General features: G+C 44.2%; 1 protein-coding gene across 2 annotated transcripts in view; it reads right to left on the bottom strand.

Annotated features, from left to right (window-relative positions):
• macrod2 (mono-ADP ribosylhydrolase 2) overlaps positions 1 to 21,818 on the bottom strand; it is a 734,857-nt gene that overhangs the window by 149,060 nt on the left and 563,979 nt on the right. For both annotated transcript variants that reach the window (XM_080739775.1, XM_080739776.1), the window contains exon 8: positions 14,622 to 14,695. In XM_080739775.1, the coding sequence (XP_080595901.1) occupies positions 14,622 to 14,695 (74 nt within the window). The remainder of the gene's footprint in view (positions 1 to 14,621; positions 14,696 to 21,818) is intronic.

Genomic DNA, 21,818 nt, shown 5'->3' with positions numbered 1-21,818 from the left:
ATGCTGTTTTTCTCCCAGTGTGGAGGAAGAAAGATTGGGATTTTTACTGTGATCTCTCACTCTTGAAATATGTAATCCTTGGTTTCTGTTGATTGTAAACAATAATAGCGATTCAAAACAGCTACCCTTCAAACCCCACCTACATTCGCCGTCATCAGAACGGAGAGAGCGCTCCTCATGATCAAGGCACCAGTAAGTCCCTGCTACTGTATTGCTCGCCCAGCTGCAGTCCATGAAGCCTAATTTATGCTCTGTCACGCAATGGTGTCGCGCGCAGAGAATGGCAGAGAATAGCAGACCGTTGCGCAATGAAGTATATATGTCTCGCTAGTATAGGGCGCATGTCACTAGCCAACACACAAGAGGAGCTTGAATGAACTGAAACCAACTCTCCCCAAAACAACAAGTTTGGGGATCTGTTAGGAATTCATTACAAAACAGTCACCTGTGCATTCAGTCTCAACAAATAATTGGTCTATAAGGTCAGCCTTATGAAGACTACCACGTTTTTGAGCAGTGCTCCTGGAACAGGAGCTATAGTTCCAACATCTGGCTTTGTGCGGTCAAAAATGGAAAAGAAATCTGGGCTTAATGTCCGGGGCCAAAGCCTCAGCCCTATGTTCCCTCAATGTTAACCTCTATGCCTAACCCTAACCCTAACCTCAGTGAGGGAACATAGGGTTGAGGGAACATAGGCTTGACCCCGGGCCAAAGTATGTTGCACGCCAGGGTCCCATTGGCTAAGCTTTGCAGGACAGGCTGTGATTGGCTAGCGGGGTGCTTGATGAAATTAACTCATAAATAGCACCACTCACTTCACACTAGGTGTGATTTTTCATGAACTGGAAAACAAACAATAATTTTTTTAATCATCATAGTGTTTCATCGCACTTTAAGCCTTACTTTTGCTTTTTGTATGATGACGCAGGCGTGTGACACTTTCATTATTGACTATGATGACAATTTTTCATCGTCTACCTTTCTTTCACTGACGAAAACGAAATAAAAACTAAGCTATGATGACTAAAGACTATGACTAAATATATTGACAATTTCATCAACAAAATAAAAAATAGATTTAAAAAATAAACGAGACTAAATGTTAGGGAGGGACTTGTGGAGAAGAGATCCAGTAGAACTAAAATACTACTTAATTTTATGTTTGGGTGGGTTCAGGTGTTGCACTCTGAAAATAGCAGATCTACAAGCTCACAACGCGTCGTACTCGACTATTTTCAGCATGCAACCGAGAGTAAAATCAGCCATTACGACACCATCAAGGCCCGCCAAAATACATTTAGAGACAAAATCAGAGGGGTCTTCAGAGGTTTGAAGAACACCTGCTGCTTCAGTGGGACGAGAAGAGGGCCCACAGAAGAACAAACCAGGCTGAAAGACCTAACACCGCTACCGCTTTCATCTGAGAGCTGCGTCAGAAGGACTGCCACTCCCATATTGGACTCTACAGTCACAAGAGTTGCTCCAGCCAGGACCAGAAGCGCTGATCCAATGGTAAATGGTGCCTTATATAGTGCCTTTATCCAGGGCGCTTTACAGAGATTGTGCATTACATTCACCCATTCACACACACATTCATACACCGATGGCAGAAGAAACCATGCAAGGCACCAACCTGCCGGGAGCAACTAGAGGTTCAGAGTCTTGCTCTGGGGGAGCCCGGGATCGAACTGGGAACCCTTCGGGTACCCTCTGTGTTCTAATGACGGTTTCTCTACCCCTGAGCCACTGCCGCCCGGCCCTGCCCGCCCCAGTGGACTTCGGAGGCCAATGAGACAAAATCAACTGTAGATTTAGTCGATTAAATATAATCAACTAGACTAAAAGTAAAACGTATCAGAAAATGAAAATGTATTCAAAAGATTATGACTGCTGTCAAAAAATATATATACTGCTCCAAGTGCTGTTGTTGGTCCCACATCACACAGACATGCCAGCCATGCATTGATGGCTGCAGCAACGCATGCAGTAACCCCTGGTGAAATATAATACGTGCTACACTGAGCAGCCCTACATTCAGGGCTCTCTCTCTCTCTCTCTTTCAGTGCGGAGGATTATCAAGGCTGCGGTGTGACAGAGAGAGGCTTCGTTGCACAAACATCCCTCATAACTGCCAAATAAAAACCTGGGTTCTTTTTCATAGCCTTGCTCTGACACCAAGACTATTCTTTTAGTGCATAACAGGGACAAACTCCACAGTCATCTTGACCCCGGCGGCGGCCTCTCCACCTCAAACCACCCCCTGTCTCAACAACACACCAGCCAACCGTCACCAGCACCAAGGCCAGTGACCTTCACATACAGTATGTGAATACACTCACTGTGTGAGGGATGTAGCCGCAATGCATGAAACTTTTAGTGAATATCTGTATGGTATCTGTATAGTAACTGTGGTGGTTGGAGGTGATCTATCTCTTCTATTACAAAAAGATATATCCTGTTGGATGGGTATAGCAGTGGTTCTCAACCTTTTCAGGCCGCGACCCCCAAAATAATCATATTTTAACTGGGGACCCCCCCGACCCTGACAAGAACTAAGAGTTGAGGTATTACATTTTGTATAACACGGTTCTATTGGGTGGCGTTGTGAGCATGTAGATCGGCTATTTTCACAGTTTCTGCCTCTAATATTTGACAATTTGGCAGATTTGTCATTTTAGAGGTATTAAAAAGTCCTTAAATTGTCACTTTAGAAATTATGCAGAAATGCCCTCTATAAACTTTATGTTGGTTTGTTTACTGTTGAGTGAGAAAAAAATGTTTCACATTAAGCTAATCATCTGGGGACCCCCCTTAAAATAATTCGGGGACCCCCCTGGGTCCCGACCCACAGGTTGAGAATCACTGGGGACCACTGCTGGTTTAAAAGTGGCATTGCATGAAGCTCAAAGAGTAATATCGCCGCTGCAGTGCAAAGACAGGTTTCTGTCTTAGCTCTGTCTTAGAACCTTTGGCACCTGTGTAGTGGAATTGGGTTCGATTCTCTGGTAAAAGAACATAAAAGTTACAGGTTGCAGCTTTAACACATGTTCAGGCTGCACACTAGGCTTACATTGTACATTTTTCGCTCTGGGAGCATCAGTGAGACACTCGGTTACGGTGGCGATGCCGAACCAAGGTTATTTTCATGTCCCAAGCTTTATGGCTTAATATCAGTGCCAGTGAGAGGATGGCAGAGTGGTCATTAGGTTCTTCATTCCCTATCTACTTCTGCAGGCCACAGATAGAGTCCATACAGTAATTAATAGCTGTGATGAATGTTCTTGTGACAACGCGGCCGGTTGTTTGTTTCGCTTTGGCCTGACCTCGCACTGCACGCCTAAAATGAGCTTAGTGGGTCATACACTTACAGAAGCATACACTGTTAAGCACGCACTCGCCTGTGTGTGCAGCTGTGCGTGTTTAGCTGTGCGCGCACACGTTTCTTCCATTAAAGGTCTGCACGCCTCTGTGTGGCGCAATGCAGTGTAAAAATTGTGTTCAAACACTGAATGAGCTGACACGGTGTTTTGATGAGCACCTTGTCCTCCTCTGAACCAACAGCAACCAACCAGTTCTGCTTTTATCGTGCCGCGCCAGCCCACCGCTATCTGTGCTACACCAAATCAATTAGCATGCCATTAAGATAGCTTGTTCCAAGAGTGTTCCAACACAGTGGCCAGGGAGGCGGGACTCTGGTATCTGCATCCGGGGGCATCATATCTCCCGTTGTCATGTGTTGGCGTGTGGTGAGCTGCGTCGCCTCTCGGCGTGAACTAGCACACGCGTAGCGTGCAAGAGCACCTGGACATGAAAAGCTTCAGAAACTTTGCTCTTAGCAAACCCCCCTACATCAAAGTCTTTCTCACCATCACCAATTCCGTGATAGTCTCATGCCGCGGGAGTCCAAGTGTTAATAGGCCTACCCTTAAGAGTGTACTGAGACTAAGAGTGTACAGTACATACCTTTGATACCGTATGTACTCTTTAGTAGTCGCTCTAATCATCAATGGTGACCACAGCAGTTTTTTTACGCTTTGTCCATAAAACACCAAAACAGTAACACTTTTATTTCAGCATTTGTATGTTATCACATATTTTAATTATTTGTTGTTTTAAATTCTTTCCGTTCAGAGTTTAAACAAATCCTTTCACGCTCATCCTTTTCTCAAATATAAAGATTGCAGAGACATTTCAGAGAATGTTACATCACTTTGCAAATGATAGCAGATGATTTGTGCTTGATCATCACTCACATGTAGAGAAATGTTTATCACTGAAGGCAACAAACAAATCTAAACCAATTGAAAATGCTGTCAGATTAACCCATTTAGTGCTCCAGACATGAACGGGTTAAATGTCCAGCGTGCCTCTCGCAGGCACCATACACTGCCATTATCTTATTTTGAAGGCCAGATGTCCATTGCGTAAACACTTCCGGGTTGACGTCATGACGTCATTCAACCGAAGCCATCGTCACCCCATGCCGTTGCTAAAATGGCCGGTCGTTGCTTTTGTTATTATGTTATTGTAGCGAGAATCTAATGCCATCCTTGGCTTTAAAAGTGTTGTTTGGAGAAAATGGACATTAAAGATGAGATCCACCGTCGGCCTCCATGTTATAGGATTACTATTTTGTGCACGTGGATCCGTGATGATGATGAATCGGCGAGGCCGATCGTGCCAGGACGTTCCAACGGGTAGGAGAACCGGCGTTACTCTATATACAGTATTTTACAAGAGTATACTCGGGATTGGCACTCTAAATACTTGAGTATTTTTCACGAGTATACTCGGGATCAGCTACAAATGAGTTAAGATGATCTTTGTAACATTTTGACATCAGAAGAGATGAATCAAAACCACTTGGTGAGACAAAATCAAAACCTAATTTAAGAAACAACTTCATTTAATATGACAATTCCAAAAATAATTCATATCAATTTCCTTTTTTTATGTTTATTTAAACTATTTAACAACACCAACCTGAGGTCAAAGGAATGGAAATAGACACATTATAATATCATCAGAGTGAGCTAGATAATAAAATTCCTTAGATCATAAAATCCCAACTCCTTCCTGCCTCCTGACTGCCTCGGGCCAAATATCTGCCGCTATTGTATTAGGCTAAATTGTCTATGCATTAGCATCGGTGCCAGACAAGTCATTCTCAGACAAAGTAAAGTAGTAAGTCAGCACAACGCGCTGACAAAAAACCTCTCTGCATTTGCATGGCAGTACTATATGTGAGACAATGAAACCATGCCTGCAGAGGGCCAATAAAAAATAATCTAAATTCTATGATTCAATAATGTATTACCATTGCCATGAAACACTGATTGGAATTTGTCAGGGTGTGTGCTTGGGGTAGGCAATACAATACGATATACAGTACATATACATCAGCATGCAAATACTGTACACATCAGCATACAAACCTGACATCAGCATGTGTGTAGACACCATACCACATCACCATAAAGCAGTGGTTATCAAACTTCTTTGGCTCAGGGCACGCCCGTAAATAACTTTCATCCTTGGTACCCCTGAATTACATTGTTACTTAACAGTGCCTTACGTTTACGTCGAATATGATACAGTATGTCACAAGGAAAACTCCTGATAAATATAAAATATCTGTTTCCATTAGGACAGGTCGAAAATAACTTTTATACTTGGCATTTATTTAACCACTTAAACCCCAGCATCCCTATTCTGGGGGGAACATTCTCCAAAAATAGCCGATCTACAAGCTCACAACACAGCACAATGTGACGCGCACCCTAGGGTGCCCCGGCACCGACATTGAAATGCCCTGCCATAAAGCACTCTTAACACCCAAGGGGCCAAACTCGTTCAGTAACGAGATAAGGCCACTAGAGGTCGCTCTGCCAAAAGGAGTTGTCTCGTTCCTCAACGAGACAACAAAGGGTTTACTGTGCAGCGTGCTGTGCGCATGTTGTGTTGTCTGTGAATGACCCTGGTCCATACGTCACACCGTGGCTCACAGAGAGAGAAAATGGCGCGACCTGGCTGCATTGATTTCCATTCTAGGCTGAAACATAAAAAGGGCTTTATCTATGAATGAGGTGCAAAGAACGCCAGGGAAGCAGAGATCTGATTGTTTTCACGGCGACACTTTACCGCGATGGTCGGCCCCGGTTTGGATTTTAGTTTCGCGAGCGTTTGTAAACAAATGGATTTTCTTCCTCAATCGTCAGTGGACACTCACGTGCACACGCACGAAGCTTCCGAGGCTCTTCAAAATAAAGCGTGAGTGAACGGCGGCAGCAGCAACAGCTAGAAATGTTAGAAACCTTGGCTTCCCATGTGTTAAGAACTTAGGTCAGAGTGTGTTTGCATCCACAAGTGGGATACATTGCAGGGGCATTTAGAGGTGCTCTCAGGCCTCATATCCTACCCCATCTCACTGATGCTGTCCACCACAGTGACAGAATCAAAGAGGCATGACACACAGGGCTTCAAAGGACCAGCACAGACTTTGAACGCCACGCTATGCACATCAACCATCAACAACAGCACGTCAGTATCCACGGGGCACGCACAGCGTAAATCTGCTGCTTTCACATGCAGGCATTGGCTTCATAGACCGGGACTAGATAGTAGCAAAATTACAACCATATGAAGGGGTGACAGGCCGAATGCAAGGCTCTCTACATTCTACAGGGCTATTCAGCTTCATTTCAACTGTCAAACATGGATAATAAACCAATATACGAGATACGTTAAGCGTGCTTGAAAGATAAAGCCTGTCAGAATGTTGAAAAGACATTGAAATGCATATTATTTGAAGGTGAAGAACACAGTATAGCTATGATGGCATCATCTATCCATCTTTTTCAAGCAAACCACAATGAACGCCTACTCGCTGCCATGTACAGTACTGTAGCTCCATCTGCCAAAAAAAAACCAAGACAGGCCTGCTTGAACCGATGCTCCCTCACACAGCAAAATACGATCAGAAAAACACATATTTATTTCTATTACTGGCTCGACGTTTTGTCAAGATTGACTGTGATTCTCCCGCCTCGTGTCTCGAGATGGGGATTTATTATAAGTGTCTCCTAAATGACAGCGTTTATCCTAAATGATAAATGCTGTTACGGTACAAAGATTACGCACTAGACGGGAAAGAGGATGTAAACATATGTTTTGTGTGCGTACGTGCGTGAGTGCGTACGTGCCTGCGTGCGCGTGCGTGCGTGTGAAGTGAAATCTCCACACGTCAACAGTGTCCAGAGCAGTGCAGCAGAGCTCATTACAGACAGCTCAGACTCAGTCAGTAACGCCGGGGCAGCTGAAACGCTTCATTAGCAAAACAGCTCGGCCGCCCAGATCACGTCCGCACAGCCGCCAAATAAAGTGTCGCACCACATTTTTCATCCGCAGATTAAACCCATGTAAACCTGAATTAAACCAAATTAGAGCTGAAAATGAGATCTAAACCAAAGCCAGATGAGTGGGAGAGGGAGGGAGGGGAGAGAGAGAGAGAGAGAGAGAGAGAGAGAGAGAGAGAGAGAGAGAGAGAGAGAGAGAGAGAGAGAGAGAGATGCACTGTGGGCAGGAGGTGAACTGCACTGGTTCCATATGGAGCTCTGGCTGTGAAAGCATCTCACTGGCTCTGTGGTTGCCTCCCCTGTCTCTCTGCATTTCTTACCAGATTAGAGTCATCTGGTCTGTTGTTTACACACAGCCACGTATTCTATTTCATTTATCCGTGCAGAGGACAGGAAGAAACCCAGGCTCACCCCCACCCCCACCCCCACCCCGGCCTCCATCTTCTTTCATCCGCTGTGATCCAACAGGATGGTGGCTGCATGCAGTCCCTCTCTCTCGTCGTCTCTCTCCAGATTAAAGGATCCTCTCTGCCTGACCACACCACGGCTGCTTATTCTCCCACAATGAAAGCCTAAAGGTGCTTTTCAGAGTGAATTTCACACTGGCGTCGGGGGGCCCTTTGTGTGAGCTGTGAGTCCATCAGGGCTACCGTGTGCTGGCCCAGGAGATAAACTCACTGCTAATCAATCACACACACCATGCTCTCTTTTTCCCCTCTCCCTCCCTGCACACACACACACACACACGCACACACACACGTGTGCACACCGTACTTTGACATACACACAAAATCACTCACTCACACACACACACACACACACACACACACGCACACGCACACGCATAAGTCTGAGCACATTTTGTGTGTGTGTGTGCGCGCGCGTGTGTGTGCGTGTGTGTGTTTGAGAGTGAGAGAGAGAGAGTATGGTCTGTGGACAATTAGAGTCTAAATCGAATTGCAGTGTGTGTGTAACTAGACCCTGCCAGACAAACAGCAGGCTCACAAGCGTCTCAACTTGATAACAGACACATGCGCACACACACACACACACACACACACACACACACACACACACACACACACACACACACACACACACACACACACACACACACACACACACACACACACACACACACACACACACACACGTACGCACACACGCGCATACACAGACAAAGCTATCATGTTCGAGTGTCAGGGACAAAATAAAGAGCTGTGGTTTGTTCCGTGGCACCCCAGCGTGTCAGATCCTCAGCCAGGCCATTGTGCTGAGATTCAGCCACAATAGAACAGTCTCATCCTTCCCAAAGCAGAGGCCTTATCGTGGCCCTGGAATGACTGGTCTCTGCAGAGCCCCGCCACGGCGGCTGCTCAGGGCCCCATTGTAGCGCGCAGGAGGTGAGGGAGCGAGGACAGGGGTTGGAGAGCAATCCACTCCAATTGTCCCACATCCGCTGCATGAGAATCTGAGCCTGCAAACCTCTAAACTGCTTGTTTTTCCACTCCAGTCTTTCTTTTGGTATGTCTCTGAATGCCCCAACATGCTATTGTGGGAAAGCTGAACTTTTTGTGAGCCTTTTGACTGCACAGTACTGTATATCACATGACACCGATCTCCCCTGAAAGGCACACAGACCAATTCGTATTGACAGTGAAATCTGGAGTGTTCGTTTATCCCAGAGAGAGGGAAATTCAGAGTTAAATATGTTGCCATGTGGAACCATAGACTGTAACAGACACCATCTTGGATCGTTGCAGCCAGAAGTGACCATATTTGGATCTGGGGATACACATGGCTACACCTCTATCCTGGTTGCCATGGTAGCCATGCCGTAAAGCAGGGGTCTTCAACGTTTTTAGGCCAAGGACCCCTGAACTGAGAGTAAGATAAAGCAGGGACCCCCAATACCGAATAAAATTGTGTTGCAGAATTTAATTGATTTCATGAAAGCCCTGTCATCAGTCTATGTTGGATTCGTGTTAATGTGTTTTTTTCCCCAGACATTTAACCACTTAAATTGCTGATACTTAGTAAATTTTACCTTTTCACTAGTCTCTACACCAAACCTATTTGCCAAAAATAGCCGATCTACAAGCTCTTGAGAGCTTGTAGGGGTCCCGTACCCCTACATTAATTTTACTACCTATTTACAGAATGAACATCATGTTCAAGACTTGAAATTAGCAAATGAGAACATAAACTCATTAGGAACGTGTTTAATACAGTAATGAATCAAACAGTAATTATCTGATAGACTTTTATAAAATCTGATGTCATTTTTGTCACCCCCTGCTGGCCATTACAACAGAATGCTGGTTTAAGATACTTCCGCAATTTTTCAAACCGGGAGCGTCCTGCTCCTGTGGAACGTAAACAATGAGCACGTCTTACAGCTTGTAGGACATGCTGACATACAAGGCCTGCAGAGAAGACGTTCACCAAGTTCACATCAGAGTGCAGCACAGCTAGCGCCCTGAGAAGGTCACATGTCAGTTATCAATCACTTTGATAGTGAGCTTGTCATATCGAACAAATGCTAACTGTGATAAATTGTTCCCCTAAACTCAGACAAAGCGGGGAGTCGGGCAGCTCAAGGTGTGATCAAGAAACTCACGCTGATACTGCTAATTGAGAAGCCATTTTGTAGCCCTTTTCATAAACACAAGCATTACTATAATTACTGATTTGAGTCATGCACATATTTCAGAGGTGTCTTACAGCAGGGACGTGCAGAGAATGTTAGAGAGGCAGGGGCTGAATGTCTAAAAGGGCCTTTTGTGAAAATATCGACCTCCAGCTCACAATACATTGTGAGCTTGGAGGTCGGCTATTTTCCATGCTTGATTCTACACATTTCTTGATTTCAACATAAGATGCTGCATTCAAGTGCAGGAGAGTTTGAATGCTGCCTTCAGTTATGGCATGGAAAGGAGGCCTTTGCATTTCTTTCACCATAGTGAAAACTGCATGGTCTGGAGAGGGCACTTTTTACAGGCCCCCTTTGATGTATACACGTGCCAGTCTTACAGCAAATATGGGACTAGAAATTAAAGAGGGCCTTTTGCTCCAACAGTGCACGTTATTCTGTGGTTAGAATGGAAGGATTTCCAAACCTTTAGGGAAATTCTAGGCAAAAGGTAGCATTTTATTCCCCCTGATCTCCTTAAAGCTTATTCACTCTTGGTCTAGCTTTGAGTTTAAAATCCATCTCCCGTGGAGCTTTGCCAAACAGTGTTAAGGACAAGCCTCCACAGACTTCCAATACTCCTCTGCAGGAATCGCAATATTTTTCCAGTCAATCCACCCACGTCAGAGACAGACACGGTAGATACACAGATAATAGATCACGGCGCATATCACAAAACTGTCTGCTGTCTGCAGATAGAACGGTCTCTACGCGACCCGCTGATAGTGTACGTGGAACGCACGCCAAAAGTCGACTTTGCACTTTAGTGCGTTATTTACAGTCGGCAATAAGCCGTATAAAACCCTCTTAACGCTACAGTGCTGATGATGGATCCCCCTGTAGTTGCATGTTACGACGATCATCAGGCAAAAGGACACATGTCAGAGCTAACAACACATTGACAGCAGGACCCAGCACGCATATCAGTGCTAGACAGTGGTGTAAAGTAATTAAGTACGTTTACTCAAGTACTGTACTTAAGTACAATTTTGTTGTATTTTTTACTTTACGTGAGTATTTCCAATTTTTACTTACATTCCGCTACATCTCTTCTCAGAGGCTAATATTGTACTTTTACTCCAATACAATTTGAAAACTTTAGTTACAAGGTACTTTGTAGATATAGCCGATCTACAAGCTCGTAGCGTGACTGTAGATCAGCTATTTGAAAACTTGTGAAATGGGAGTACTTTCTACTTTTGGTACTTTAGTACATTTTGATAGCAATACTTTTGTACTTTTATTCAAGTAAATTTAGAATTCTGTGCTTTTACTTTTCCACCACTGCACACAGCATCCGTAAAACCAGTTGACAGATGCTGTGTCACGCCTGGATGGAGGCTTTCTAAAGCACCTCAATCCACTGTGACACAATATAAATGCTGGTGTCATCCACAGAGATGACCCCGGAGGTTATAATCGCTCACTGGCTTACAGTTTGACAGATCCTCTGTTCAAGTGTGCGTTACAATAGAATGTATAAGGACAGAATCATTTTGATGATAAACAACATCATAAACAACTGATGAATAGTATATCGAGGAGATGAACAATTTCAACTCCTGTTTCATTTACTCACACAGTGTATGACACGCCATGAAAACACATAGGCCATTTGTAGAGCAACCTCACCGGCGAGGTTGCTATAGAAGTATGCGGCTATATGTATTTAGCTTCGATTTAACACACTTAAACGCTACATACGTTGTTGACCAGGATCCCAGAGGGAGAGGGGTCTATACACCTTCTCCTCTACACACCAATTTTCTTCACCAAAAATCTACAGGTTGTCAGCTATTTTTGCCCCAATGTTCGCCTCTTATGACAGGCCCAGAATATGGATGCTAGGGTAAAAAGATATATTTAATTATGTGATTAAAATTAACCTGCCACATTGATGGCACTCTAGACCAGTTGTTCTCAGCCTGTTGTGTTTGTGTGTTATAGTCTTTTGTCCCTCTGTTGTGAAGGTTTAGTGTGATTAAACTTCTTAGATGATTGAGAGGATAGTGAGAGGATCTGTTTGCCCCCATTTGTCCTCTGGACAATGGTTGTAATGTAATTTATGTTTTCCCCTTTTTTAAGTATACTGTGTCAATTGATAAACAAACTGAAAATGCATGCGGCCCAAACATCTGACTACTTAACCACTTGTTAAGTGGTCAGATGGGTGGGCCGCCAACGCTTTCAACATTTTCAAATTGATCCTGATCCAGAAAAGGTTGAAAAGCACTGCGCTAGACTAGCAGGAGTCCATTTCTCCATGTCCCTGGAAATGAAGGAAGCCATGTAGTGTATTTTGTTGTGACTGTTCCATTGTCTACTGAAAAAGCAGCTTTAAATAAATAAATAAAAAACACACAGACGTGCCTATCGCGTATACCGTATACCGGGAACATTTATATCATCCACCTCAGAGAAAGTGCTTTTAAAGGACAACCATCAATACCTAAAATCTCAGCAACCATAATCCACAGCGACCCTCTTTAAGTATTTTTAAGCATCCTGCGCGATAGAATCACATTTACACTGCATCTAAAGACTCCACCTTTTGCACAAAAATCGCGCATTTTTACCCCAATGTTCCTAGCAGCTTCTCCTGACGCTATTGTATTTGCACGATGTACACTTTGTAGAAAAGTAATGTGTGGGTTTACTATGCAAATCTTTCCCCAGAGTTTCTCCTACGCAATTTTCGTCACCAAAGTATCAGGTTACAGCGACCGAGAGAGAGATGAGGGGAGGGGGAGGAGGGGAGGAGGGGGGAACGTCATCAAAGTATCAGGTTACAGTTTGCTTCAGCAGTGACGGGCGCGCAGCAGCGAGAGCCTGCATTCTGCTACCTCCCCTCCTCTCTGTCCCTCTGCTCTCAAGACAAGTAGGAATAGGGAAGAAATAGCCAACCAGCAACCAAGCTTTTCTTCTGGAATTAACAAACTAGAATCCACTGTTCCACAGAGCGACAGAGGGTCTAACATTAGCGCTACTGTGCTAGCTAGCCGAGAGCCTGTATCTTACAAGAAGTTCGGCGGCCCTTCGGGCCACTCACCTCTAGAGTTCGGGCCACTCACCTCTAGAGTTCACAGCAAGATACTGTCTGTCTGTCTGTCTGTCTGTCTGTCTGTGTGTGTGTGTATGTGTGTGTGTGTGTGTGTGTGTGTGTGTGTGTGTGTGTGTGTGTGTGTGTGTGTGTGTGTGTGTGTGTGTGTGTGTTTGTGTGTGTGTAGGGGTGTGTGTGTGTGTGTGTGTGTGTGTGTGTGTGTGTGTGTTGCTAAAATGAAAACATTGAAATAATGAAAATAAAACATTGGCAGCCCTATTATAGTAATAATAATAACACAATTAGGCCAAAACTTTTTTTTTTTCAAAAAACTTTTTTTTTTCAAAAAACTTTTTTTTTCCTCAAAAAAATCTTTTTTTTCTCAAAAAACTTTTTTTTTCTCAAAAAACTATTTTTTCTCAAAAAACTATTTTTTCTCAAAAAATTATTTTTTCTCAAAAAAAGAACTACCCATATTTGGCCATTACAAATCCATTTGATTGCTGGTATACCGTGAGGGCCCCGAGCTCTAGATTTGAGGGCCCGAAATTCTAGTCACAATAATTCCCATGGCATTGTCAGATAATGTGTTATGCCTTTTAGTTAAAATAAAAATGTTATTATGTCTTAATTCTGACTTTCTGACTACAAAATAATATTTGATAGCAAAATGGATCAGGAAGACTCCTAATAAATGAATGTCTGGCCATTATTAGACTATTGGACTTCCTGCCCTTAACCAGAAATTATAATTATAGGCCTCCAGACCAGACGATTATAATTTCTGGTTATTTGGACTGATGTACTGTAGATGTTAATGTTCTTTTGGGCTTGGCAGAACAAAGTGCTCTCTTTGTCTCCAGGCATAGTAAAAATAATCAACATAGAAGATTATAGTCTCAGACTGGTCTTCAATTTGATATGCTTACAGGCCACAAACCAAGAGACTGATTAAAGGAGGCAAGGACACAGTATAATCCGGAGAAAGTCTGACAATACCTTAAAAAGGTCCATTTCAAAACGTTACAATTTTAAAGTGTACCCTAAACACTCAGAGTTTAGAATACATTGATAATTGTGGAGGGTGGATATGAAGCCTGTCTGATAGGGGAACCATGGAAGTGTTCTCTGTTTTATAGTGGTCACACATAGGCTATATCCTAGAACCCAGTGGTGGAAAGTAACCAAGTACATGCTCAAGTAGAATTTTGAGGTACAGTACAGTACCTATAGTATACTGTACTTTACTTGAGTAACCACTTAATCCCTTTTATACTTATACTTATACTTATAGACCTACAAGCCCCAGTCCCAACACGTCGCAGTGCAACGTGTTGTGAGCTTGTACAGTATATCTGCTATTTTTGAAAACAAGTAGTTGCTTACTTTTACTTTGGTACTTTAAATATATTTTGATGCCAATTTGTAATTTTACTCGAGTAAAATGTTTAATGTAGAACATTTGCGTATAACAGAGTATTTCTACATTGTGGTATTGCTACAATACCACCATTGATCCTACCATTGATCCTACCTTATCAGAGTTCTCCTCAATCCAGCTCTTGACTGTGTTCAGAGCTATGTCTGCAGCAGGCTCATTGGGAAAACCTAGGAGAGAGGAGCCGGTGTCAGTACCAGTTATATTCAACAACAAGCAACATGGAGAGGAAAGCTTTATTATACTCCAATGCGCATGGTGGGTGATACTTGCCAAAAAGACAACAGCTACAATGCATTGTTAGCTACTGCTGTAGTAGTGGGGGGCCGAGCATGGGTAATATGCCGTTTTCATTTCAAATTGATGTTAAAGTTTTGTTTTCACTACTAATTTGAAGGTAATGGTCTATAGCAGGGGTCTTCAACGTTTTCAGGCCGGGGACCCCCAAACTGATGGGGAGGTGGAGCAGGGACCCCCTACCACCTCGTAGGGTGGGGGGGTTGGGGCAACGACATTTTTTTTTATTTTAAACATGTACAAGTTACAGCGAGCAGGGTGGGCCGTACCACTACCATTTCTTAACATACTACTTATTAAATGAGAACCAATGTCAATAATATCAACAATCTGTCAATTGCATATAATCATGTATTCAAGCTATTCAAATTGGATAGAATCATGATTTGTTTTTTAACATGAATGTGAAAAAAAAAAAAAAAACATTTTTTGAAATCTTTTTTTTTTTAAGCAATAATTTCGCGGACCCCCTGCAGTACCTCCACGGACCCCCTGGGGGTCGCGGACCCCCTGTTGAAGACCCCTGGTCTATAGAACATTTTTGGTTTGAATGTCAAGCACTCAGACAGAGAAATTGACCTCTAGGGGGTGTCGGTGGTTCCCAACCCCATACCAGCCTTTGCAAAATAAAGGTAACTGTTATGGATTATCCTATATGAACATATGAGGTATGAATGGATTCAGGATAAGGAGTAGCACTGGTATCTAAAACATATTGCCCAAAGAAGCAACATTTCCACAAGTTGAGTCAGAAGTGGTCTATCCCCTAACGTACACGTGTCGGAATACACTACTTACTTATAGATCATCAACATACTACAGTAAGCCACCAAATCTTGTGGATTTGGTGGCACGCACGCACGCACGCACGCACGCACGCACACACAGAGGACCTCTTCTAGACTGCTCGCTCCATAGGAACCACACCGTAAAAACCGAAAGATTTCCACACTTAACAACAGTTCTCTGTAAATAATATAACATGAAACAAACATAACGTAGGCCTATGTCTCTTGGGATAAGCTGTCTTGTAAACATGCTACATTTATGAAACAGTAAGCATTCCCACTTTAAGAACTAAAGAATCTAGACACTGTAGGAAGGAAGGTGAGGCACAATCCTTTCTCTCGGGTTAAAAACAATGTTTTTAAAATGCTAATCGAAAATCAATGTTGACGTTCCGGTCTGCCGACCTTCATCAGAAACTGCTATGTTTCTACATGCACAGACGCAGTGAAGGGGTGATAACACCGCAAGCACGCAGGCAGGCAGGCAGAGGCAGGGAGGCAGGCAGGCAGGCACAGACGCACGCACGCAGTACGCACGCACGCACGCACGCACGCACGCACGCACGCACGCACGCACGCACGCACGCACACACGCGCACACACACACACACACACACACACACACATACAACCTTACATAGCTTTAGCTATATTCCAAATCAAACTTCTGCAAAAAATTGCACTTTAACCACTTAATGGGGTTGACAAAAAAGTAGGGATATTATTGTTATTGTTAGGTCAATGCTGTGAGATTTACACGTTAAATTACTCTTTGGTGTGTGTGTGTGTGTGTGTGTGTGTGTGTGTGTGTGTGTGTGTGTGTGTGTGTGTGTGTGTGTGTGTGTGTGTGTGTGTGTGTGTGACTGCGCACATACTTGCATGCGTGCGTGCGTGCGTGCGTGTATCATCCACACAGTGCAGCTTTCCTTAGCCAGCAGCACACTGCCAAGGTGTGGAGATAATGACATATTGACCATGGTGGGTAAGGAGCATTGTGGCTAACTGCCATATTAATCACAACAGCGATGCCAGCGCTGGAACCCTAGCTCTGTGTTAGCACAACGCATCGATCGCGCACACATAGATTGTGAGTGGATGAATATTTAATGAGGTGGGCCATGGGGAAGACTCGGCTGGATGCTGATCTCAAGATCATTTTGCTGCCATTGTAGAGAACTTCACATGACCTGACACTTGTAGTCAGCTATTAACTCTAAAAGCCCCGGGGCCAGCCATGCGATGACAGGAGTACATTCTGCCATTACCAAAAAGTGCTGACAACCTACTACTGTATATCATATGGAGGGGAATTTCAGTGACTAACGTTTCCGCAAGCAATTATTATAGACAAAAAGGCATTTCAAAATTTGATGACGGCATTCTACTGCTCGGCCTCCACAGTAACCCTAGAGCTGGTTTGCGGGGCATAATGTTATTAAAGCTACAATCTGTCAGTTTTACTTATATTTACATCTGTTGTAGGAGAGGTACAGTAATTGTAATAACTTTAGTGGCGCATGTGCATCCAATATGACGTTTGCTTCACATCGATGTCAACCACTCTGCAAGCTGGCACCAGGGTCAAACCTTTCTAATGGAAGAGTAGATAGATCCAGTGCCAGTTATACTGTATTAACATACTCTTACCATACAGATCGGTTTAATTCATTACAATAAGTCCCAGATTATAGCTATTACTGTTAAAACATGACTTTTCAGAGTTAAAGGGATACTTTTCAGAGTTAAAGGGATATTTCATGTCCAAACATGTTTGGGGTCATTTTAACGTCTACTCTGGCTTTTGTGAGCGACCCAGACAGTTAAGTTGCTTGATTCAGATATTTGATATTCATTTTATCAGACACACTCCGTTTTAAACGTAAAGAAAACCCTCTGTTTTCAAAGAGTCGAACATGGTTCAAATGGATGTTCGTCAGGTCAGGTCACAATGACCTGAAGAAGATGTATTGAAGATGTATTAACATCGAAATGTTGTCACTCTGTTACTGTACACCTGCACCCTGTGAATAAAAAGGCTTCAATTGTCCGGGTTTGCTCCAGTGCCTTCTAGGTACAGTATTACGGTCCTGTTCCTGAAATGCACCGGACCAGCCTAAATTTGGTTTGAGGCGCAGTGGAAACCCTTTGTGCATGGTTATAATGGAGTCTAAATGCTGAATCAAGCAACTAAAAAACGGTCTGGGTGCTCACCAAAGCCTGAGTATGTTATGAGTGAAATACCCCTTTAAGACCAGGAATCATTAGCCATAAGCAAAAAGAATAATATTTATTTTCTTCTTTTCTTCCAATTTCTGAGTGACCTGGTTGACAATTTGAACCACCAACTCTTCAGCTATGAGCCCATTCCCCAACCCCTGGGGGCCATAAGAGACCACAGGTTGAAAAGGATACAGATAATATGTTCTCTTCTAAAGAGAGAGGTCAAGACCTCAATTCCAACCCACATCTATCAATACAAGGGCCACGCCAACACTTGTAACCTCCTGCCTATTACACAGGTCACATTCTCAAACACTCCCCCTCTTCCAGAGCCATTGCCGTGACTGTAACATGCTCTGACCTATGAAACCTTGAAAGCTTACAAGTCCTGTGATGACCTTGCCGCCTTTCAGAACTGATGTAAGAAATAATGAAACGATATATGGACCCTATAGTTCATGATTCCACCCCTTCACTCGCCCTCACACTTCCGGCTGTCGAGGTCTCCCCAACAAACAATATCATATGAATCCCAAATCAGGGGCCTCGACGGTCACCGTGGTAGTAGTTTTATCCTCCACCCTGCCTGTCTACACCTGACGTCTCTCTCTCTTTGTACTTTTTCGCTCCTCCACCTCCCCCCTCTTTCTCTCTCTGTCTGTCTCTGACAGCGGTGGCTGAGTTCCGCCGAGGAGGAGGAGGATGAGGGGGAGGAGGAGGAGGAGGAGGAGGAGAGAGATTGGTTGAAGTGCTCTCTCTCTCTCTCTCTCTCTCTCTGGCTCAGCCCTGCTGCTCTGAGCCCTGGACTCAGAGGATGGATGTGAGCTGCATAGCAGCCAGGCCTGACAGCCAGTGAGCTCTCTCTGCTTTGCTCTGCTCTGCTCTGCTGTGGTGCTGTTCAGGCCGTGTGCAGCGTGATACGGGAGGCCCTTCACCATGTGCCCTGAGAACCGCAGCGCTCAGGGTCTGATCCCGCATGCCAAATCGCTTTCGCGCTTCATCCTGGTCGGAGCCTTCCTGTCTCATGAACACGGTTAACCTTTTCAATGACACCCCTTTGTTTTGCAGTTTCCTTTTCCTTTCTTAGCCATCTCCTCACGCACGCAGCATGCGCTCACATGCACGGGCTTAGACAACTTTTGAGAAAATTGCACAATTGCATTCACTTGTATTACAGTAAAAGTCCATATCTCCTTATCCAAACCTTAACCCTGAGAGAAACATTACTAAACCTAACACTTACATCAAATATATAATTGTTCTAACTCATGTGGATGGCGTCCACACCACAACTATAACGACAAAGAAAGCATCGAACTATATCGTTGACTTTGCGATCACTTTCATAGCATAGATTTGATGGTACACTGACAGCCAATGAAAATCTATGAGCATTTACAGGTCGTCACATTCGAAACATCATTTCAATATGACAATGCTGAGAGAGTCATCATTGATGTCCTCTTTAACCATCTCCAGGATGCCATCAAACTGATGATGACGCCTATGAAAGAATAAATAAAGTTCTCTTATAACTCTTATAACAGAGTGCTGAGATTTATATCACTGGAAGGGCCAGGTCCATAACTCCTCTGTTTGTTAGTGTTTTCTTTGCACAATGTACAATACAGAAGGGGTCTTCAACAGGGGGTCCGGGACCCCTTAGGGAGTCCTCAGAGTTACTACAGGGGGTCCTCCAAATCTTCCAATCCTTTTTATATTAACAACTTGAACCCTAGTGTCCATATTCTGAGAACTGTAGCCAAAAATAGGTTTTGTGTAGAGGGGAAAAAGAGCAGACTAAATACAGAGTGAAAGGTCAAGTTTATTAGGTAATGACGGCTCAAGTGGTTAAATATCTGAAAACACAAATTGACATGAATCCAAAATACACTGATGATTGTGCTGTCAAACAATGAAACTATATGGAATCTATGAAAGAGTTGTGGGGGTCCCTGCTTCATCTCTCTCTCAACTAAGGGGTCCTTGGCCTGAAGACGTTGAAGACCTCTGCAATACAGCAATAACTGGTCATCTTTATCCATTTTGGGACTCCAACAGAGCTGATTCATTTATTAGTGTGAACTCTCAGATCATTATCACACACACTGGTTATATTTGCTATTTGTTGTATGACAAAGTGTACAGGACTCAAGTGGTTAATACAGAAGCTTGGATAGAAGCCCGCTCTGACACACGCACGCACGCATGCGTGTACATGCGCACACACAGGTGTCTCAGTCAACACACAGGTGTGCAGTACATGCTCACGCTCACACACATCAAGCAACGCAGCAGATGTGTGAAAGGAGGAGGCGGCTGAGAAGTAGAGACGGCGGGTGTGTGTGTGTGTGTGGGGGGGGGGGGATGGGTGGAAACAGCTGTGTGTGAGCAGCAGTACACGCACAGCACAACGGGAGAGAGGTGTCAGAAACGTAAACACATAAAGTCATAAATAAATATATATACGCCGATGCCCTCCCAGCCACTGCAACCTGATGAGAGACAAGACGAGGAGAGGAGAAGAGAAGAGAGGGATCCACGGACATTAAATCCCAGGTTATGAACAGGTCTTAATCATAAATGATATGGCTGTTCTGGCCTAAAGTAGCAGGCTGGGTGGCAGCTGGTACATTTAATCTATTTAGTGTGCAGTTTCTACAAATGCACTATTGATTTGCCTGCTCTACCTATTAATCATAGCGGAGATGAAAGAGAGGGGGAGACAGAGAGTGTGTTAAGAAAGAGAAAGAGGGGGGGGACACAGAGGAGGGGGGGACCGGGGTGCCATTTAGAAAGAGAGGTGAAAAGAGAGAGCCGGGACCAGGGGTGTCGCACCTAATTCTGGACCCTCTGGGTACAAAGATTCACTGCGGGCCCCCGCCCTACATGAATGTTCTTCATAGGGGGAGGGGGTTTAACCCATTTATACTGGGAACACATTATTACACCTTATGTTGTGCTTTAACTATTGAAAAATAGCAGATCTAAAAGTTCACAGCGCGGCACAGAGTCTTTGAATATTTCAAATCCTCCTTTCTATGTCAGTGGTGATCAAACATTTTTCATGTGAAGGACCCCCAAAATGACATGTATTTGGCCACAGACCCCCATTACAAAATATGTAGTTCCAGGGACCCCCCAGAAGTAGTATCGCGTAGCCAGACAACTATTCCACAATCTCTGAAAGCTATATAGAGTCTGGAACGGCAGCTCCCGAACGGCGAGTATCGGAAGTAGCCAGTGCTGCACTGAACTGTAGTCCCATTGGAAACATAACAGAAATACAATAGCTCAGGCAAAGTCATTCGAGCGGCCTATTCTTGTTATGGGTGTATAGTTTAAGAAAACGTTTGAAAACATCATGGAGGTAACACCAATAGCACCAGAGAAAGACGAAATAACACCCCCAGAAATATTGAAAGGAGACATAACGCTTCCAGTAGGACATGTTATTGTTACTGCACCAAGGGAGCGGTTGCGTCACATCCGCTTTATCTCGCACTCATCGTTTCTATTTCCGTTTGCCAGACTGTATGCCAGGAGCATTTGCCCAAATCGCGGAGGCAACAGTCTGGCCACGCGAGACTACCCCCGAAGCAAAATTTTAGTTACAAATGTTCGCTTAAAAAATCAGATCTACAAGCTTGCAGCGCGGTGCCTTTTTCAATAGCTAAAGTATAAAATAATTAAGGCCCCTCCACCTTGGGGCCTAGTAACTCCTACTTCCCCCCCTTGTGACGCCCCTGGCCGGGACGGAGAGTGACAGAGCGAGGAAAGGGGGCGAGAGAGACAGAAGATGACAGAGGAGAGAGAGGAGAAGGGGAGATGCAGAAAAGGGGTCAGTGACGCCGGGCACAGCCCCGCCACGGGAGCTGTGCCTGACAGCGACGTGCACAGCGCAAGGTCAACGGCGGTGGCCTCAGTGCATCGGCAGCCTCTCTCTGATCATTTGTCTCCCTCACAACAGCCCCCCCCCCCCCCCCCC

The sequence above is a fragment of the Nannobrachium achirus genome (assembly GCF_963921795.1).
Source record: "Nannobrachium achirus genome assembly, chromosome: 13".
Taxonomy (NCBI): Eukaryota; Metazoa; Chordata; class Actinopteri; order Myctophiformes; family Myctophidae; genus Nannobrachium; species Nannobrachium achirus.
Note: the sequence above shows the minus strand (reverse complement) of the source record. Positions and strands in the feature narration are given on the sequence as shown.